The sequence below is a fragment of the Dendropsophus ebraccatus genome, chromosome 12 (genome assembly GCF_027789765.1).
Source record: "Dendropsophus ebraccatus isolate aDenEbr1 chromosome 12, aDenEbr1.pat, whole genome shotgun sequence".
In the NCBI taxonomy this organism is placed as follows: Eukaryota; Metazoa; Chordata; class Amphibia; order Anura; family Hylidae; genus Dendropsophus; species Dendropsophus ebraccatus.
Genome location: NC_091465.1, coordinates 13,379,232 through 13,401,249, shown reverse-complemented (window position 1 = coordinate 13,401,249; position 22,018 = coordinate 13,379,232). Strand labels below are relative to the sequence as shown.

The window sequence follows — 22,018 nt, the reverse complement described above, 5'->3', positions numbered from 1 at the left end:
CTTACACTAAAATTCTTTCCAGTTTTTCCAATAGTACACTTCATCTTGCCAAAGACTTTTCATTGGGAACCTTGAGATCAAGACTCAATGCCGTCCATATAAAACAGTCCTTTTTTCCACCTTCCAACTTTCTGATCGTTGCCTCCATACACTTGAAAGGATTATGATTTAAATTTGAACAATTTTTCACACCGTAATAGTCTTCTGGACCCTTTCTTTAATCAGTGGGGTCCATCTTATTCTTCACCCATAGAGCCCTGTTTAATTCAGAATGTAATGTACGGTACATGATGGAACCATTATTCTGGCTCACTCTCAGGCTGAAGTTTCTAGGATGTTCATTATTTTGAACCAACTTCCGTAGAGTTCTCCTATCACTTCTTAACTTTCCACCACATTCGAGAAACTTCTCGGAAAGATTTCAAGTTGCTGAAGCTGGGATGCCGAGGTCTTTGGAGACACCACCCTGTAAGCGGTTTTGGCTTGGATAGGGCAGCATCACTGCTCCGCCCAGACAGCTCTCTATTCTTAACCATTGTGAACCAAGGAACAGGGAATGAAATTGGCCTTCCTAGGCATCAAAGCTGCCAATTCTAGACTAACGACAGTCATGTAAGACAGGAAAGATGGAAACAGAGCTGTTCTCATTCAACACAGGTTAGTCTGATCTTGTCTTTTTTTTTTGTTTATTTTTTAGCAGTGAACACATTCGCGATTCAGGTTGTTTTGGCATTAGGTTCTATGTTTTTTGTCATTTGTGTCTTTTGCATTTCTGTGACAAACACTCTTTCTCTAAACATAGAAGAGTATATTTTAAGCGGTGTATTTAATTCAAAGACGTCAATGGTGTTGACCACAGCTGTACGTTCTGCTTATCATGTATCTAGGATAGAAGACATTGGGAGGTATTTATCATTTCCTGCAACAGTGCTGGCCCGATTTTTGTGTGACTCATGAGAGAATCCAAGTTTAATCCAAGGTCAGCTCACGTTTGAGTAAAGATGAAGATTTCCCAAAGTGAAGGCATTACACAGATGCATTGAACCTTTCGGGAGACTTCAGGCAATGGCTTCTGGGAAATACAATGTAATGAAACACCATTTACCACAACTTCCCTGTACATCAATGTCTAAAAGGTGGACATACACGTTCAATAAGTTATGGCCAATCGCTTAGCCGTAAGTTCTCTCTCCTGTCCTGCCCATACATAGGAATGTTCAACACGGTTAAGTGTTTTCGTGGTCTCTATGGGGAGGGATAAGCCGCCCTATATCTCCGAGAAAGAGTGAGGCAACTATTTTCCTTCATGCCCGACCCCTATCTCCACCTACATTGTCTGTAAGTGGGTGGTTGGCCCATAAACCTTATACTGATACTGATAAAAGTATGAAGTCTATGCAGACCTTTAGCTTTAGAATAAGGATGAGGAACCTCCGACCCTCCAGTCGTTGCAAAATTACAATTCCCATCATGCCTGGAATGCCAAAGCTAAAGCTTTGGCTGTCCAGGCATGATGGGAATCGTATTTTTGCAACAGCTGGAGGGCCAAAGGTTCCCCATCCTTGCCTTAGAACATGAATGACCAGACCAATGTTTAGTATCCGATTTACAATGGTTCCTACTATGGCTCTCATCAATGCAAAAAGGAATGGAGAGGTTATCAAAGTTGGACGGTATCGCTACATTCATTTTTACCACTAAAATATTTCAAGGAATGATGAAAACCATTGAAAAGTTAGGAAGGTACTGATAAAAAAAAGGACAAACAAAAGACACTGGAGGAAAGAGACAACTGTGGATGTTAAAGTAGACTTGTTACTGACGGACGAGACTGCAGTAATGGCAAACAAGGTGGAGAAACTGCCCGAGGAGAGGAAGCCCCAGGTTGTACAGCACTGCTAGGATGGCTGACTGCATGAGGGTGTCACCATGACAGGGAAGGAGGAAGACGGAGGAGGTTGCTACAATCACACCATTAGAACAAAGCTTTATCATGCATAGGAGTTGCACTGGTCTCCTTTAAAGGGGAACCTGGCGCCCAGGAAGAAGCCCAATGTTCAGCACCATCCAATTATGGAGTCCTGTTTTTACCTTGAGCCTACTGTCTATAGAGGGTGCAGCCTATCAAACTACCAAGACTCAATGACTTCTACGAGATGTGAAGTGGTGGTATTATGGACTGCCACTGTAAATAATTCAGTCCATATGTGCATTAATGTAGACCATAATGGCAGCAACTTTGGATGGGATGTAGAAGGGTCATTGATTTGTGGATCTACTCAGATTTCTATGCAGTTAGCTTTGTGTGTGTGTGTGTGTGTGTGTGTGTGTTCTACGATGAGGAAACTTGGCTGCTACCATGTTTCCCCCCTTCTTGTAGATTCACAGATTAAATGGGTTACCCAGTGTTTAAAAAGTTGTTATATAGATTCCTGCAGTCTTGGTAAATATAATAGACATGTTATTGTTACCTCTCCGCGCTTTCCCTCAGTGTCCCGATGTGGCCTCTCTGGTGTCCCCTAGTGATTGGCTGAGCAGGCTGTCACTCCTGAGACAAATTGGTCTCAGAAGTAGCGGAGCTGCAGTCAGTGGGGGAAACAGGAGAGGCCACATCGGAACACCGGGGAGAGCGTGGACAGGGAAGCATAACATGTTTATAATCTTTATCAAGCAGATTTTATATATATATATATATATATATATATATATATATATATATACATATACACACACACATACACAAACCTTTAAAAGGTTGGATAATCCCTTTAAGGGGAACTAGATCAAAGACTGGATTTTCTTATTTTAAACCATGCCCCTATCTTACGTCATATACTTTTCTGACTCCCGTCTACCATGTGCAGACTATTATTGACAAGTGAAGTTCCCCTCACGTCTGATATCAATCATGTGGTGGTACCAGATATAAAGTCCTGTCCTAACTCAGAATAAATATAATGGGATCTGGTTATCCACAACCCTGGGAATGCGTTTAGTATAGGGTGATCTAGAAGGCATTAGAAGAGCTGCATGTGTGGCCTATATGCAGAGGTGGTTACTGATACACCAGTGCAAGGAAAATCTTCTAGACAGTGCCTCCACCAACATGGGGGTCTCGGTTTCTAAGGTTTCCATTAGGTATGGAATGAACAATTAGCTATACATGGTAAGTCCCATCATGCAAAGACTATGGACTTTTCTTCTGGAAGTCTTTAATCGGAGGCTAAACTTTTACACCTACACTGATGTGTCCTCCAACAGAGGTACTGATAGAATATTACTCCTACACACACTTTCTGTACACCAAATAGGAAGCCTAAAGGGGGGGGGGGGGGGGGGGGGGTCAATTGCGGAGATTACACCCCTGTGATCTCCTATCCTGTGGATGGGAATACCCTTTAAGGAGCTTGCAACCTGGTGCAAAGCTTTATCTAAACCCAACCCAAACTACCTAAAGTTGGCATCATGTTTGGCCTGTCCACCTATACTACAACATTGATGTAGACATGGCCCAACCTCCCCTAATGACATCATCATGCGGTTATTGTGATATAATTCTGATATTTAGAACGCTGCTTATCTGTTATGTAATAGGTGACGCATGATCCTTCCCGGACTTGGGGTAACATTCACTTCGACACACTCTACAGCTAAGCCATGATCCTTCCTGGACTTGGGGTAACATCTACTTCAACACCCTCTACAGCAATACCAGTGGCTCTCTAAAGTGAGCACCAGGTTGCGACTTGTAGGACTGCTGAGAACTAGAAGAATAAAGTTCACCTCTCCGGCCTTGTTGAATTTGTGCAAAATAGTGAGCTTCTTGTGACACGATATGGAGAGCCTACTTGTGAATGGCAGTAATGGTGAATTTGTTGTGTTACTCTGAGCATTGTGCACTGTTCCCCTTTAAAGCAGGCTGGGGTTAATAAACAGAGGAAAAGACCCCCCCCAATGGTTCCCCACCCTCCAGGAGCCCACCCCGCACTTCCCTCTTCCCCCTTCGGACATGGATCACCCTTACCTATTGGATGGAGGAGTTCAAGACGTCAACACTGCTCAGATAGCTGAGATCAATCAAAAACAGACACAGTTACTAAGGGCAGCACTACGGAAAGCAAGCGGGGTGGTGGGGGCTGCACTTGGGGAGAAATAAGCAAAAACTGCTGCTAATAGACGGACTCCGGCACACCTACAGATGGGAAGAGCATCCAAACTAGGTATAAGAAACAGCATAGTCTGACACTAATCCGGCCAGTCACTGCTATGCCTTATATTACACAACACATAAGACAACCGACACATTGTTAAAAGACATTGCCACTATACTGAGACACTGGAGGAAGGGACGGGACACGAGACGGTGGGGTCATTTCTGCTGCATGAGGTTTGCTGGTGTGCAGATTATAAGGCCTCACTCAATCAGGAAGACTCTCTTCCGTCCTGAATCTGGAGTCTAAGATCCTGTTTTAGATGTTCCCAATCCTAAGAACTTCTATGTCACAAAGTCTGCTGTCGAGTAATGGTGGAATTAGGGCCAAACCTGCTACGTTTAGACCCAGTCGTAGGCACTTGTCACCTGGATGCCTTGGTAGGTGACTACGGGGGCCTCCACGCTGTCCATACACGGACGATGTCCTACAAACTAGACATCTAACTCTCCACATGAAGCTCTGAGGTAGTTTAAATCTTTGTGCTACTGTACTGACACAGCCACGGTTGTGTCAGTACTGTAGCGGGAGGGTTTAAACTGTTTTGGAGCTATTGGCATTATCAAGAACGATGATGTTGGGAGTTGCAAAGTCCATTCAGTAGCTTATAATCCCCAGTTGCAGACCGTGGATGACCCCCTAAGTCTCTGGGCAAAGTGTAAGCACAGCAAGGCGGCCACTGGGTGTAAATTCGAATGTCTAGGTTATGTGGCTCGCGGTGTAAAATGGTCTCTCTATGGGAGCAATGTCTGTCCTGCTGTTCAGGGGATGTCGCTAACTACCACCTCCTCACATCCTGCAACTACACGAAGTCTACAGGGACTTTCTGGAAGTCACCACAAATCACAGGACAGACAGAAACGAATCTCTCCACAGATTATCCATTTTCTCCATTACAGCTGTCATTCTCATGCTGGTAGTACACCCACGTAAAGAATGGAGAGACCCAGAGAGCACAAACATGTTTTATTCAATGTGCACATCACACTTTATTACTGATGTCATTTATTGGCACAGAACATGAATGGCCCCTGCACCACATCATGGAGAAGGACCTGGTCAAGGATCGGCAACTCCTGTTGTACTGCATCTTGCCCTGTTATTGGTATGTACTCACAGCCGCCATTAACCAAACCACTCACAATCTGATGTCCTCTCAATGCGGCACATAATTTGGTCACCCAGTAGGATACCGGCGGCGAGTAGTGACACAGCCTCATCCATCCATGGTGGGGCTGGAAATCTTTAGCAGGACATAGTCTGAAAAGTACAAACCTCCTGCACAGCGTTGGGGGGGGGGGGGGGGGGGGCGAATACTACCAACAGACTGGTTCTAGTTATAAGAACCCTTGTGTGCTTGGTCTTAGCAGTGTGCGCTCAGTAGGTGGCAATGTTTTTAGCAAATGAAAGTGTGGCCCAGAACATGCCCGTCATCTCTGCATAGAGTCTTAGTGCATGTCTAGGGTGTTGGATTAAAGGTCTCAGAGTTCTAAATCTACAACACTCAGAATAGTGGAAAGTGCAAGATATTTCCATAACCAGACTTACAGGTGAACAGTAACAATCTCTGCGGCAGTGGGGAGCTGCCACCATCGCTCAGTCTTCAGGGTATAGAGCTTTCCATTGAATTTTTTTTTTTACATGTGGTTGCTTATTATATATCTACACATTATACTTAGTTCCCCTTTAAAGAGACCGTAAAGATAAAAGCTGCTGGAAAAAGTCAGGATAAGGCTAGGACGTGATCTACCTAGAACCCTAAATTATCCTATAGCAGTGATAAATCGAGAACCCACCCCGCCACCACCACCACCATGAGTAGTAAGACTGTACCGCACCACAACATCACACTCACCCTGCAGTGCACAGCACCGCTGTCTCTGCGTGTATTCGCTCGTCTCTCCTGCGTCCGTCTGCATGAGGGGAGGAGTCAGGTGGAGCAGGGCGGTAGCTAGGACTGTCATGACTGCTCTTTGCTGGCGATCCAGAAGAAGGAGGCGATTTGTGTAAAAAGCCTGGAGGCTGCAGGGCAATGCCAGAGCAGTCTGGAGGTGGGGGAAGCAGACCGGGGCGAGGCCTGGCTCTGGCACTGAGCTCAGGGGATCCATGTCTAGAGCTTAGGGGACTTTGGGTCAGTGGAGAAAGGCGGGAAGGTTGCAGCACCACTTGATGTAAGCTTGGCTCCAATCTGCGATGCTGTCTGGGGCTCATCTGTGGACGCGTCCGGCTTTCAAACCATCGAGCATCCATCCCAAAAGGCCCTGGTTCAGGGATATCTGGGTAAGGAAGCACCGGGATCCCCATCCCTTGGCTAGTGTGCCGGAGCTGGCCTTGTGCAGCCAGTTGCATAGCTGCATCCTGCCAAGAAGTTGGGTGTGGAGGATGTGGACAGCGACTAGGCAACCTTCCTGCCCAGCCTGGATGTGGTTCCAGAGGCAAGATAGCTGCATAAGATGGAACCTGTAATGAGTTGGGAGGTGGGCGCCCCCGGGGAAAGGGGGCTGGAGGAGGTGGAGGTAGAGGGCGCCTCATCTCACTAGGTTCATACCGGTGCTGGATGAACATGGAAGGAGATGGAGGAGCTTCCAATCCTCCAAAAGGAAAGTCTGGGCCTCCCCACTGCTCTGGCGAGCGTCCCCCAGTTGGAGTGTGGGTAAGAGGCAAAGTACTGGTAGAGCTGTTTTCCCCATTCTCTTCTGGGATAGGTGGGAAAGAGCCTTCCGGAAGCAAAGGTGGGGAGGACATGACAGAACTTAGTGGACTAACTTCTGGCATGTAAAATGGTGGAGGTGGATCTGAATCCCGAGGACTACTGCTCAAGTAGCCATACAAGTGGCTATGATGGTAGCCACCAGGTCTTGACTGACCCGAGGCCTGCTGCCTTCCTTCTGGAGATGGATGTTGAAAACGTGGACTGTAGGCAGGAGGTTGGAGTGGGGAGTCTTGGCTGGATGACAATGGGGTAAGCTGGGACTTCAAACCAGTCGGCTCATCATTCTCCTCATCTGACTGTCGAAACTCTGGGTACATATCCGTTTCTTCCGCAAATGGAAACCCTTGAATTCTTCTGCTACGTAAAGCCGGCTCCTGGTCAGGACCCCCTGTGACAAAACGGCCGTCTGGTCCCCTGCTGATCAACTCAATGGGAGTGGTGACTTCGGCTTCTGCCTGACTGACACTGTACTTCTTGCTGGTCATGGCACGTTTGGTCTTCTTGTACAGTGACAACTCCTTCTCACGCCCCGGGCTCAGGGGCCTTTTTGTTGGAAGACCCTGATCCTCTGAAGACTCTGATGGAGCACGAAGAGTACGAACACTCTCTGGACTGACCTTTCCAGACGACAACCTAAAGAGAAATAAAAGGATGCCTCATATAGGGGGCTACAAATTTATGATCTTGGCTTAAAACATTGACAAATACAACATCCACAGGTTTAGAGATCACAGCCTGGACATTAGTGGGTCCATCCAGTGGATCCCTATTCTGGATAACAGAGGCACCTCGTTCTTTGATGTCCATATAATTAAAAACAGAATTAGACCAAGTTTTCTGGAAATAGACTTTCAGTGTTATGTACAGGTTGGACGGTCGCTAGTAGTTGATGTAATGTGCCACATGACAGGAAGAATGGCCTGTACTTAAAGGGAATGTATCAACTCTACTTTCTTTTACTAAGAGGAAGCAGACTGTGAAAATCATCACCTAATCACTTCCATAGGAGAATGTTCTAGGCATGCTTTGTAGCCCCTGCAGACATCCCTGTACAAGAAGGTGCGTCGAGCACTGACTTCTATGGGAGTTGTGGCAAGTTCTGTGGCCTGCACAGAAGTCAGAGGGAGGGGCTAAGCTGTGACCATCACCTTCTGACTTAAAGTGTTGTGGACATGCTCTGTGACCGATGTAGGAAAGGATGTGAGCTGTGACCATCACCTACTAACTTCTACAAAAGTGTTGTGGTCATGCTTTGTGACCTGTGCAGAGGTCACTGTAGAAGGAGAAGGAGGTAGTGAGCTATGGGAATTACCTATAGACTTCTATGAGATAGTGTTGTGGGCATGCTGTTCATTGGTCACTTTTAGAGATGAGCGAACCGGGTTCGGGTTAGAGTCCATCCGAACCCGAACGATCGGCATTTGATTAGCGGGGGCTGCTGAACTTGGATAAAGCTCTAAGGTTGTCTGGAAAACATGGATACAGCCAATGACTATATCCATGTTTTCCACATAGCCTTAGGGCTTTATCCAACTTCAGCAGCCACCGCTAATCAAATGCCAAAAGTTCGGGTTCGGATGGACTCGAGCATGCTCCAGGTTCGCTCATCTCTAGTCACTTTATAAGGAGCGGATAAGGGGAATCTTTATCACCTACTGTGAATGGTGGATCCTTTATTAAATGTATATACTATAGGTGTTACCTGTCAGTGTAATCCTATCACTGATGATGACAAGGAAACTTTGGAGAAGTGATACTTATAGGAGATGTCCGCTTACAAATATGGATTTATTATAATAGCTGAAATTGAAGGATATCTGGCTCTATGGTTTTAAACAACTTCATAGTCATTGAGATTCCTAACAAGCTTGGCCACTATGGGGGAGATTTGTCAAACATGGTGTAAAGTGAAACTGGCTCAGTTGCCCCTAGCAACCAATCAGATTCCACCTTTCATTTTCCAAAGAGCCTGTGGGGAATGAAAGGTGGAATCTGATTGGTTGCTAGGGGCAACTGAGACAGTTTCACTTTACACCATGTTTGATAAATCTCCTCCTACGTGTCTCATTGAAATTCGCTGTCCACTGCCTGTTGTCAGGGAAAATCCGTCTCTTAACAGACAGAGCAGGATAAAATGCAGGAAGCCGCCATGTGCAGGAGTTCCCATTTAACATCTGCATTCTGATTCATTGACGACACTGGTCCTACCAGGCTGTTCTTTTACAGGATTAGGCCTCATGGCTCAGTCCTGGCCATATATGAGGTATATGACAGTGCCTTTGTTTAAGTAATCGCTCATGGTCCACCTGGAGTGATCTGCAGCTTAGCCTGGGCGTCCAATGTCAGAAATCTGTCTTTTGACATGATAGCACCTGACAAGGACTTTGGAAATGTTGATTTTTCATGTTGGATTTTGACTGGTTTTTGCATCTGTCATGTATGAACAACATTGGAAATGCTGAAAATTTAAAGACTTGTATGGAACCAATTGTTAGTCTCCAGTAGGGGAGATGATTCAACATGTATTTTACCTAACCCCTTCAATACTAGTGACTGAGATGTGAGCATTACCAGCCCAGTTTCAGGCCCCTTTCATTGAAACCATTGTGAGGGTTTACTTACGGAGACTCCATGCTTTTCCGGCAGTGTGTAATGGAGAGAGGTGGATCTGCAGAGACAGAAGACAGACATGGGTTATGCTAAGCACATTACACATTTATATTGTCTAGATCTCACCAATCTCTGGACACGGCAAACCTTTTCCCAAGGATCTTTAAGAGAATCGGACAGTTTAACGTTTGTAAGTAACACAGGAGAAGGTTTGGTAGGTAAGTATCGTGACACAGGAGAAGGTTTGGTAGGTAAGTATGGTGACATAGGAGAAGGTTTGGTAGGTAAGTATGGTGACATAGGAGAAGGTTCGGTAGGTAAGTATGGCGACATAGGAGAAGGTTTGTTTGCTGATGACACAAAAGTATGCAATAGGGTTGATTTACTAGACAATAGGGTTAGCTTTACTAGATATGTGGTCAAATGTAAAAAATGTATATAATGGTACGCTGGGCTGTGAATATAAAAATGGTATGCAGGGCTGTATATTTAATTGTATGCTAGGCGGTATATATTGGTACGCTGGGGTGTGTGTATATATATATATATATAATAGATAGATAGATAGATAGATATAAACAAAAGAGTCCGCAGCACTCAAAAATATCAAAACGACTGCAGCACTCCAAAAATGTGATCCGTGCCAAGATTTATTGGCTCATAACAACAAAGAGCGACGTTTCAGACGCGTCAATGGGGTCCTTTCTCAAGCAAGTGAATACTACAGTGTATGGTATATATTGGCACTCAATTGCAAACAATAAATATATCAATCAATGTGGAAAAGGTAAAAAACCGTGAAGAAATACATTTCTGTGTATATAAGGATACATAAAATACATGTAACAAAAAGATATAAGTGCCAGTGATAAATAAATGTATATACATAGTGATAAATATTTGTAAATATATAAAATATATCAAATTAGAACATATGGGTTAATGATCACTCAATTAGTCAGCTAGTTGAGCTAGCTATATATATATATATATATATATATATATATATATATATATATATATATAAATTAAATTGTATGCTGGGCTGTAAATATACTGATATGCTGGGCTATATATTATACTGATATGCTGGGCTATATATTATACTGATATGCTGGGCTATATATTATACTGATATGCTGGGCTATATATATTATACTGATATGTTGGGCTATATATATATATATATATATATATATATATATATATATATATATATATATATATAATGGTATGCTGGGCTGTATAACGAGAGGTATAATCAGTAGGAAGAGGGAGATTGTGATCCCGCTGTATAGAGATCTAGGGACATCACATCTGGAATATTGTGTCCAGATCTTGAGACCTCAGCTACAAAAACAGACAAAATAGAGCGGGTCCAAAGAAGTCTACAAAAATGGTGGAGGGTGTGCAGCATAAAACATCGGCAAAGACTAAAGGATGTGAATCTGTATAGTCTGGAGGAAAGAAGGGAAAAGGGGACATGATGGAAACCTTTATATATGTTAAAAGACTAAATAAAGGTTTAGGAGGGAAGAAACTGAACCCAAGAAGAAGAGGACACAGAGAGAGGTTAGTTGGGGGAAACATCAGAAGCAACGTGAGAAAATATTACTGTACTGAAAGAGTAGTAGATGTTTGAAACAAACTTCCAGCAGATGTGGTTGGTAAATCTACAATAACAAAATGTAATATATCTATCCTATCTATCTATCTTAGTTAATAAGAATGGAAATACTAATAGGACAGACACTAGATGGGACCAGGGGGCTTTTTCTGTCTACAATCTTCTATTTTTCTATAAATGTAACACATTCATTATATAGATCCATTCAAACTGGGACTGTACTGGTCAGCCATGACAACCAGTCACATCATGGTGGTGCTAATAAGACCATCAATGACGTACCACAAAACTACATAGATGCTGTGATGGATGCCCGATGACAATCATTACAGGTGGATATCAGAGGCAGATAGCAGATATGTACATAGAGGATGACATATGGTATGTGTGACGGACATGTGTGTGTATATATGTAGACATGTAGGGTAGGTGTGAAGAACATTTCATGGCTAGCGTGCAGACGTCTCCATTCACCTTTCTTCCTCTTGAGCTTGCGTTTTCTCTGTCGGTTCACCACACATGCGGCCAATGTGCTGAACAAAACTGCAGCAGCCAGGAAGCAGATAGTAGCCACTATTCCGGCGAGTACAGGCCGCGCAAAGCCTTCATCACTCAATTCTGGGGAGGGGAAGACATCTAAAAAAGGTAGAGACCAGGTCTACATCACATACAGTGAGAAGCACATTAACTGACCCTAAGAGGTCAAAAGAAAAAGTAAGGCAAAAAAAGTATTCACCCACCCACCCCCACCCCATATGTGCAACTTGATGGACAGAAGAGAACCCATAACTATTATAGTGTATAACATACTATACTGAAGCTTCACTAGACACCATGATGCTGTACAGTCCTTCCAAAGCATGAGAGCTTGCACTATACAAGAGAGGGGGTCCTGGTGACTATAAGAGAGGAGCTTCCTCATGTGTGATGTCATTTGCTTTCAGTTAAGTAAGAATTATCAGAAAGCCTCCAGCAGAGGGCGCCCCACTGACGCAACTATCCCTAGACCTGAGATGCTGACTATAGATGACGTCTTCTGGTGCACACAGCAGGTGCGGCTCCTCGTACCTGTGCTGGACACTCCGGCGATGTTACTGGGCTCACTGATGAGATCCTGCATGACGGCGAGCACCCGGAACTCGTACCACGTGTCCTAGAAAGTAAAAAGCAAGAAGAAGCTGCAGTAACTGGACAAAAAGGGTCGGAGGGTATCAGGGGTTAAAGTGTCATTGTCATCATAGAGACATGTCATAGAGACATGATCGGTCCGGGTCCAAGTGTTCAGACTGGTATCGAGCCGGACTGATCATGTGACACAGAGCGGGGAGCACACATGCTTAGCGTGGTCTTCTCCACGCTCGTTCTTCTGATCGGTACCAGTCTGAACACTCAGACCAAGACCGTTCAAAACTTTTGACACGTCAGAAGTTTTCTCTGACGACAGTGACACTTTCCCTCTTCAGTTATTGACATTATCCTGTTGTGACATCATCAGTTGACTTTGCACCAAGCCTGGAGCCTTCTGGGGTATTCCGTACCTGGGACAATTCCTTCGCCAGGATCTCGGTCTCTGTCCCTGCAATCGAGTCATCCAAGATGTCCCACCGCTCTGCTAGGCGAAACTCCATAATGTAGCGATCGAGTGGGAAGCTGTGATTGGCTGGTGGGAGCCAGGAGAGGAGCACTCCCTGCTGGGTGCGATTAGCTATGAGGCAGCGGGGTGAGGTCAGGACCAGCAGCGGCTCGGGGGTTGTGATGGGGAAGGCTTCGAAAGGAAGAGAACAAGAAGAGACAATCAGGTGGGGGAAGAGTGGAAGAATCACCAAAATAACGAATTACAGAGAGCCTCACCCAGCGTCCGCACCGTCACCACCTCGCTGAACGAGCTCGTCCCCAACTTGTTCTGCGCCAGAACACTGAACTGGTATTCGGTTTCCGGATCCAGAGAGTCTATGAGGAGGGAGGTTGCCCCACCGGCTACTGGCATGGAGACCCAGTCATGAGGCCCGAACTGCGCACGTTTGATCCTTTAGAGAAGCCACAGAACAGACACGTAACAATCACCGGACACCATGGCGCACCATGGGTGACCGACTGGAAGGGACTGTGCGCCCCTCATTATCTGAAGACCCCCACAAGAGAGGAGCAGTCCCCACCCTCCCAAGAGGCCTCTGGGTAATGTTTAGGGTCAGGTGCACGGCCTTCCCTACCTTCTGGAGCTACATACACATCAGATTGCGCTAACCATCAATACGTCATCACACAACACAGGCGGAGGTTTCGGCATTCCATATATGTGTGATCCCGTATATACACACATATACACATAGGGAGGAATGCTCAGCAACATCAGGGCCTCGTCCCCAAGCAGAAAATGGAAGACACATCAAGACAGTGGAGAGAAAGCTGCAAAGCATGCTGGGTGACTCACAGAGCGCCGTACCAAACTGAGAATGTCTGCTCAAATCCTCCGTCATAGCCAGGTTCCCAGGACACATTGGCTGTGTTCATAGACACCAGGACCCGGACACTGGAAGGGGCGTGAGGACTGGTGCCTGGAAAAAGAGGGTCGACACGTCACGGATCTCCCCAAACAAGAAGCGAGACACAGAGGATGATGGAGCCTGTGGGTGCAGCCAGGCGGGGGGCTAAAGGGCACAGACATGTGGGCTGGTGAAACAGAGCATGGACACAAGGGGGTTACAGGGGACAGGCAGGCAGTGAAAAGCTATAAAAGGGACAGGCAGGCAGGCGAGGGAAATAGGGGACAGGCAGGCAGTGAAGAGCTATAAAAGGGACAGGCAAGCGGGGGCAATGGGGCGCAGGCAAGAGCTACGGGGAACAGGCAAGCAGGGCATACAGGGGACAGGCAAGTGGGGCATATGTGTGATACAGGGTGTGGGCAGACAGGGTATTGAAGGCTACATGGCACAGGCAGGTGGGGGATATGGGACACAGGCAGGCAGGCTGGTGGAGGCTACAAGGCAAGGTCAGGAGGGGGCCTCAGGGAGTAGGCAAGCAGAGGCTATAGCTCACAGGTAGGCCGAAGGGGTTATGAGGGAACAGGCACACAGCCAGGGACTCCAGGGCCGTGGTACATTCGGGCAGGCAGGGACCATATTCTCAAGCTGACTATGTACGTTGGATCTCTATAGGTTTCCTCTATACAGCAAGTCTGACGCAGATTCTTTTTATGGACTAGTGGCTGACACACATATTAATATTCTGTATATGTACGTCTATGGCTCCATACGGCCTCTGGGGAATGGGGGCATGTTATGTTTTATTGAAATCAACCTTTTCAAGCTCAATCTTGTGTAAGGATTGCCTGTGCCGATACACTGTAACCACCAGAACTAGGTCAGGACACGTTCTCAGGTTCTAGATAAAACAAAAATGTCGCTATCCACTGCAAGCAAGCGGAGATGATGGGGAGGACACAAAGCGGAGACGATGGGGAGGACACAAAGCGGAGACGATGGGGAGGACACAAAGCGGAGACGATGGGGAGGAAACAAAGCGGAGACGATGGGGAGGAAACAAAGCGGAGACGATGGGGAGGACACAAAGCGGAGACGATGGGGAGGACACAAAGCGGAGACGATGGGGAGGAAACAAAGCGAAGACGATGGGGAGGAAACAAAGCGGAGACGATGGGGAGGACACAAAGCGGAGACGATGGGGAGGAAACAAAGCGGAGACGATGGGGAGGAAACAAAGCGGAGACGATGGGGAGGACACAAAGCGGAGACGATGGGGAGGACACAAAGCGGAGACGATGGGGAGGAAACAAAGCGAAGACGATGGGGAGGAAACAAAGCGGAGACGATGGGGAGGAAACAAAGCGGAGACGATGGGGAGGAAACAAAGCGGAGACGATGGGGAGGAAACAAAGCGGAGACGATGGGGAGGAAACAAAGCGGAGACGATGGGGAGGAAACAAAGCGGAGACGATGGGGAGGAAACAAAGCGGAGACGATGGGGAGGACACAAAGCGGAGACGATGGGGAGGACACAAAGCGGAGACGATGGGGAGGACACAAAGCGGAGACGATGGGGAGGACACAAAGCGGAGACGATGGGGAGGACACAAAGCGGAGACGATGGGGAGGACACAAAGCGGAGACGATGGGGAGGAAACAAAGCGGAGACGATGGGGAGGACACAAAGCGGAGACGATGGGGAGGAAACAAAGCGGAGACGATGGGGAGGAAACAAAGCGGAGACGATGGGGAGGAAACAAAGCGGAGACGATGGGGAGGAAACAAAGCGGAGACGATGGGGAGGACACAAAGCGGAGACGATGGGGAGGACACAAAGCGGAGACGATGGGGAGGACACAAAGCGGAGACGATGGGGAGGACACAAAGCGGAGACGATGGGGAGGACACAAAGCGGAGCAACAACAATGATCAGGATGTCCAGGGTGCACTTACCAAATACAGTGAGGTGGGCGCTGGCAGTGATACTGGTGACTACGTTACTGGCCACACATTCCCATTCTCCATGATCTTCCTTACTTAAGGATCGAAACTGTAAGGAGCCGTTGGGCAGCACGTTGTGCTTGCTGGAAGAGGGGCGCCCTACCTGGAAAAATGGAAAACACACAGCTGTAAGGTGGCACTCCGCTCAGAACACAGAGAAAGCATAAAAAATAAAACTGCAAGAGGGCACCCCACCAGCAACATAGAGAAAAAAGATCAAAACATACAAAGACGAAAGAGGGCGCCCATCTTAGAACACAGAGAGTGAGCGAGATAGCAAACTGTAAGGAGACCAGCAATGCTGTACCCAGAGCACACAAAGGGAGTGTAATGAAGGGGCGTCCTGTGTCTGGATGGTGAACAATGAAAACGTTGGAGATGCTCACGGAGATCCTCTCTACTGAGCAAAATGTCTTCTAGCACGTTGTGGAACCATATCTAGCAGCTAGTGCTCTCTGCCCAAGAGGTACACTACCCAAAAGTGGCCTCTGAGGGGCAATTTATATGGCAGTTGGGGGGGGGGGATGAGATCACACCTGTAATTATCAAATATATATATATTATATATATATATATATATATATATATATATATATATATATATATATATATATATTTTATATATGTAGTTATACACATACACATATATAGGATAAGGGGAGTCTCCCTTATTGTCCTCTAGTTGTCTCCAACTAGAGGACCAAGAGGATGAATCTTAACAGAAGAATGAGAAGGCTGGTATCTGGGTGACAGAAGGAGGCAGAGTCACAGGGTGAGGAAGGCTGGTATCAGAGTCACAGAGGGTGGTGTCACAGGAGGAGGAAGGCTGGTATCAGAGTCACAGAGGGTGGTGTCACAGGATGAGGAAGGATGGTATCAGGGTCACAGAGGGTGGTGTCACAGGAGGAGGAAGGCTGGTATCAGGGTCACAGAGGGTGGTGTCACAGGAGGAGGAAGGCTGGTATCAGGGTCACAGAGGGTGGTGTCACAGGAGGAGGAAGGCTGGTATCAGGGTCACAGAGGGTGGTGTCACAGGAGGAGGAAGGCTGGTATCAGGGTCACAGAGGGTGGTGTCACAGGAGGAGGAAGGCTGGTATCAGAGTCAAAGAGGGTGGTGTCACAGGATGAGAAGGGGGCTTCTAACTAGGTAACAAGACCCAGCATCACAAGATGAGGGGATATAGTCACAGGTAGCAGCAGGGCCGCCGATAGGGACACGGGGGGGGGGGGGGGGGCCAGGCGGGCCCGCTGGCCGCCGCCCCCTGACCGCTACGCTAGGGGGGCCCGCACTGCCCCCCTTGCCACCTGTTTTTGAGCATCCCGAGAAGCTGCGGCCGCGCAGCTTCTCGGGATGCACTGATCGCTTTGATGTTCCGCCCGCACAGTGAGCGGGCGGAACATTAACGCGATCAGAATACAGGAGAAGGACCTGTCAGCGTCCTCCTCCTGTATTCTCTCCCATAGGCTGCCGCCACTTCATACCAGCAGCCTATGGGAGGCCGGGCCGTGACCTCTCCGGCAGGCGTGATGATGTGACGTCATTACGCCTGCCGGAAGTCCTGTCCCTGCGGCTCGCAAGATGGAGCCCGAAGAGGAGGAGGAAGAGCTGCTGCCTGCACAGCGCGGATTAGGTGAGTAGGATGTTTGTTTTTTTAGGGGCACCTCTGGGGGCATTATTAGTGTATGGGGGCACCTCTGGGGGCATTATTAGTATATGGGGGCACCTCTGGGGGCATTATTAGCTCATGGGGGGCACCTCTGGGGGCATTATTAGTATATGGGGGCACCTCTGGGGGCATTATTAGTATATGGGGGCACCTCTGGGGGCATTATTAGTATATGGGGGCACCTCTGGGGGCATTATTAGTATATGGGGGCACCTCTGGGGGCATTATTAGTGTATGGGGGCACCTCTGGGGGCATTATTAGTATATGGGGGCACCTCTGGGGGCATTATTAGTATATGGGGGCACCTCTGGGGGCATTATTAGTATATGGGGGCACCTCTGGGGGCATTATTAGTATATGGGGGCACCTCTGGGGGCATTATTAGTTCATGGGGGCACCTCTGGGGGTATTAGTTCATGGGGGCACCTCTGGGGGCATTGTTAGCTCATGGGGGCACCTCTGGGGGCATTATTAGTATATGGGGGCACCTCTGGGGGCATTATTAGCTCATGGAGACATTATTAGTATATGGGGGCACCTCTGGGGTCATTATTAGCTCATGGGGGCACCTCTGGGGGCATTATTAGCTCATGGGGGCACCTCTGGGGGCATTAGTATATAGGGGCACCGCTGGGGGCATTATTAGATCATGGGGGCACCTCTGGGGGCATTATTAGCTCATGGGGGCACCTCTGGGGGCATTATTAGTATATGGGGGCACCTCTGGGGGCATTATTAGCTCATGGGGACATTATTAGTATATGGGGGCACCTCTGGGGTCATTATTAGCTCATGGGGGCACCTCTGGGGGCATTATTAGCTCATGGGGGCACCTCTGGGGGCATTATTAGCTCATGGGGGCACCTCTGGGGGCATTATTAGTATATGGGGGCACCTCTGGGGGCATTATTAGCTCATGGGGGCACCTCTGAGGGCATTATTAGCTCATGGGGGCACCTCTGAGGGCATTATTAGCTCATGGGGGCACCTCTGGGGGCATTATTAGCTCATGGGGTACCTCTTGGGGCATTATTAGTTCATGGGGGCACCTCTGGGGGCATTATTAGCTCATGGGGGCACCTCTGGGGGCATTATTAGTATATGGGGGCACCTCTGGGGGCATTATTAGTATATGGGGGCACCTCTGGGGGCATTATTAGTATATGGGGGCACCTCTGGGGGCATTATTAGTATATGGGGGCACCTCTGGGGGCATTATTAGCTCATGGGGGCACCTCTGGGGGCATTATTAGCTCATGGGGGCACCTCTGGGGGCATTATTAGCTCATGGGGGCACCTCTGGGGGCATTATTAGCTCATGGGGGCACCTCTGGGGGCATTATTAGTATATGGGGGCACCTCTGGGGGCATTATTAGCTCATGGGGGCACCTCTGGGGGCATTATTAGCTCATGGGGGCACCTCTGGGGGCATTATTAGCTCATGGGGGCACCTCTGGGGGCATTATTAGCTCATGGGGGCACCTCTGGGGGCATTATTAGCTCATGGGGGCACCTCTGAGGGCATTATTAGCTCATGGGGGCACCTCTGGGGGCATTATTAGCTCATGGGGGCACCTCTGGGGGCATTATTAGCTCATGGGGTACCTCTGGGGGCATTATTAGTTCATGGGGGCACCTCTGGGGGCATTATTAGCTCATGGGGGCACCTCTGGGGGCATTATTAGTATATGGGGGCACCTCTGGGGGCATTATTAGTATATGGGGGCACCTCTGGGGGCATTATTAGTATATGGGGGCACCTCTGGGGGCATTATTAGTATATGGGGGCACCTCTGGGGGCATTATTAGTATATGGGGGCACCTCTGGGGGCATTATTAGCTCATGGGGGCACCTCTGGGGGCATTATTAGCTCATGGGGGCACCTCTGGGGGCATTATTAGCTCATGGGGGCACCTCTGGGGGCATTATTAGCTCATGGGGTACCTCTGGGGGCATTATTAGTTCATGGGGGCACCTCTGGGGGCATTATTAACTCATGGGGGCATCTCTGGGGGCATTATTAGTGCATGGGGGTACCTCTGGGGGCATTATTAGTTCATGGGGCACAGCAGGGAATCCTACATACAGGGGGCACAGCAGGGGATCCTACATACAGGGGGCATCCCACACAGCGCAGTTACTATGGGAGCCTACAGGGGGGAGAAAGGAAAGGAAGTTGCTAGAAATGTGCGGAGCCTAAATTGTTTGTCTCGCAGGTTCTAAGGGGATGAGACGTATTTGGAAGGACTCATCATGGAGGACTGGGCCGGATGGAGAGGAAAAGGGAAAGTGACGCCTCAGATCAAAGAAGACGTCACCTGTGAGTCCCTGTATGACACTTTTCTTATTTTGTAGAACATCATTTAGTAGGGGCGCCCCGAGGTGACAGCTACTACATTATCTGTACTCAGAGATATCACTGTGTTATCTGTGCTGTTACATAGGACTGCAGGTGAAATCTACTACATTATCTGTACTCAGAGATACCACTGTGTTATGTGGTGTTACATAGGACTGCAGGTGATATCAGGTGATTTCTCCAGGTTGCAGAAGTTCAAACTTCATCGTGCCCTGGTGTGCTGGTGTCTGTATGTCTGTATACATGTGTGCTGGTGTCTGTATACATGTGTGCTGGTGTCTGTATACATGTGTGCTGGTGTCTGTATACATGTGTGCTGGTGTCTGTATACATGTGTGCTGGTGTCTGTGTGTGAGATCAATTCTAGAGAACTGGCTCATATACCCCATTTTCCCCAGTGGCTTAAAATGTAACCTCTGTTATACAGTTATAAAATTATAGAACCTAAAGGTGAACAAGGTGCAATTCAAATAGACACTTACTTGTATAGCTGTCTCTTGTGATGGGGTAGGGGTTCCCCTGTATTCAGAATGCTGTTGAGTGCTAGGCAATGCCCCGTCTGGGATTATTGAATTTCGAGGGTCTATGCAGAGCAGGATAAAGACACCTCTGCTGCACAAACAGGATCTCCTAGAAAGCGTTCTCACCGCCATGTATTCGCTATCACTGGCTTGGGTGAGCTAAACTAGTCTGCCTGGGGGGGGGGGGTGATTTGTATATGCTCACTAACATGGAACAGCCTCATTATATTAGCCTTATCAACATATTCTATGTTAGTGAGCATACCGGGGGGGGGGGGGGGGGGGGGGGGGTATATTGGTGAACATATACAAATCACACAGCCCCCCAGACCCTCGAAATTCAATAACCCCAAACGGGGCATTGCCTAGTACTCAACAGCATTCTGAATACAGGGGAACCCCTACCCCACTCTTGTATAAGTTTTAGTCTCCATCATAATGAGCCCCGCTGGGCTTGTAGACACGCTATAAATTGTACGTTGCAGGGGTGAGTATAATGCACTGCATACAGAGCACAAGAGGCAGCTATACAAGTAAGTGTCTATTTGAATTGCACCTTGTTCACATTTAGTTTCTACAATTTTATAACTGTATAACAGAGGTTACATTTTAAGCCACTGGGGAAAATGGGGAATATGAGCCAGTTCTCTAGAATTGATCTGAACCAAATTATACCTCCCAGCAAGGCGTGGGTCGAACACACAATTTTTTTTTTTTATTAATGTGGGGGGCCCAGACACTTTGGTTGTATGGGGCCCCGAAATTCCTGATGGCGGCCCTGGGTAGCAGTGTCACAAGAAGAGAAGGTTTGGTATTTTATTCACAGGAGTCAGCATCAACAGGTGGGGGGGGGATAGTATAAGGGTGACAGGAGGTAGCATCGCACGACAGGGAGGGGTCTGGTATCTAGAGGTGACATCACAGGATGAGGGGGGATGGTATCTAGGACACAGGGGGCAGTGGCACAGGATGAGGGACAGGAAGTGGTGTCACCAGATGGAGAGGATGGTATCTGGGATAAATGAGGTTGCATCAAAGAATGAGGGAGCCTGGTATCTGGGTCACAGGAGATGGTGTCAAAGAATGAGGGGGGCCAGTATATGGCTCACAGTAGGCAGCAAAACCGCATGAGAAGGGCTGGTATCTGGGTCACAGGATCAGGAGGGATGGCATCCGGGTTACAGGAGGTGGCATCACAGGATGAGGGGGATGGTATCCGGGTCACAGGATGAGGGTGATGGTATCCGGTTTACAGGATGAGGGTGATGGTATCCGGGTCACAGGATGAGGGGGGATAGTATCCGGTTTACAGGATGAGGGGGGGTGGTATCCGGGTCACAGGATGAGGGGGGATAGTATCCGGTTTACAGGATGAGGGGGGTGGTATCCGGGTTCCAGGATGAGGGGGGGTGGTATCCGGGTCACAGTCCCCCTCACCCTGTCAAACTGCCTCCTGTGACCCAGATACCAGCCTCATACAGGGATAACCATGCTGCTGCCCTGTGACTGCCACATGTTGGTGGGATAATTGATCGTCTCAATCAGCAAACCTAAATACAGGGGCACATAGCCCAAATTTAACCCTTTAAAGTTAGACATTTATGCATCACCCCGCACCCTGAACGTACCTTTCTCCAGGAGATGGAGGGGAAGGGGTCTCCAGCAGCGGCACAAGGAATCACCAGCTCCCTGCCAGCTTCTTGCCTATACTCCCAGCCAGGTAGCACCGTAAAATAGGGCGGGTCCTAGAGGCAAAGCAACAGCGGTGGTAATACTACAGAGCGGATATTAATGAGGACAATAAAGGCGAGAACACAGGAGCA

At 48.0% G+C, this 22,018-nt stretch overlaps 1 protein-coding gene across 4 annotated transcripts in view; it reads right to left on the bottom strand.

The window, feature by feature from the left end:
- IGSF9B (immunoglobulin superfamily member 9B) overlaps positions 1-22,018 on the bottom strand; it is a 48,018-nt gene that overhangs the window by 7,917 nt on the left and 18,083 nt on the right. For 2 of the 4 annotated variants that reach the window (XM_069947716.1, XM_069947717.1), the window contains exons 10-18: positions 21,824-21,940; positions 15,598-15,748; positions 13,593-13,716; positions 13,013-13,188; positions 12,700-12,926; positions 12,230-12,314; positions 11,636-11,797; positions 9,547-9,592; positions 6,067-7,557 (exon numbers count right to left, since the gene is read on the bottom strand). In XM_069947716.1, coding sequence (XP_069803817.1) covers positions 6,067-7,557; positions 9,547-9,592; positions 11,636-11,797; positions 12,230-12,314; positions 12,700-12,926; positions 13,013-13,188; positions 13,593-13,716; positions 15,598-15,748; positions 21,824-21,940 — 2,579 coding nt within the window. Of the gene's footprint in view, positions 1-4,024; positions 4,068-6,066; positions 7,558-9,546; positions 9,593-11,635; positions 11,798-12,229; positions 12,315-12,699; positions 12,927-13,012; positions 13,189-13,592; positions 13,717-15,597; positions 15,749-21,823; positions 21,941-22,018 lie in introns of all 4 variants that reach the window. The other 2 variants (XM_069947719.1, XM_069947718.1) reach the window with 2 other exon arrangements.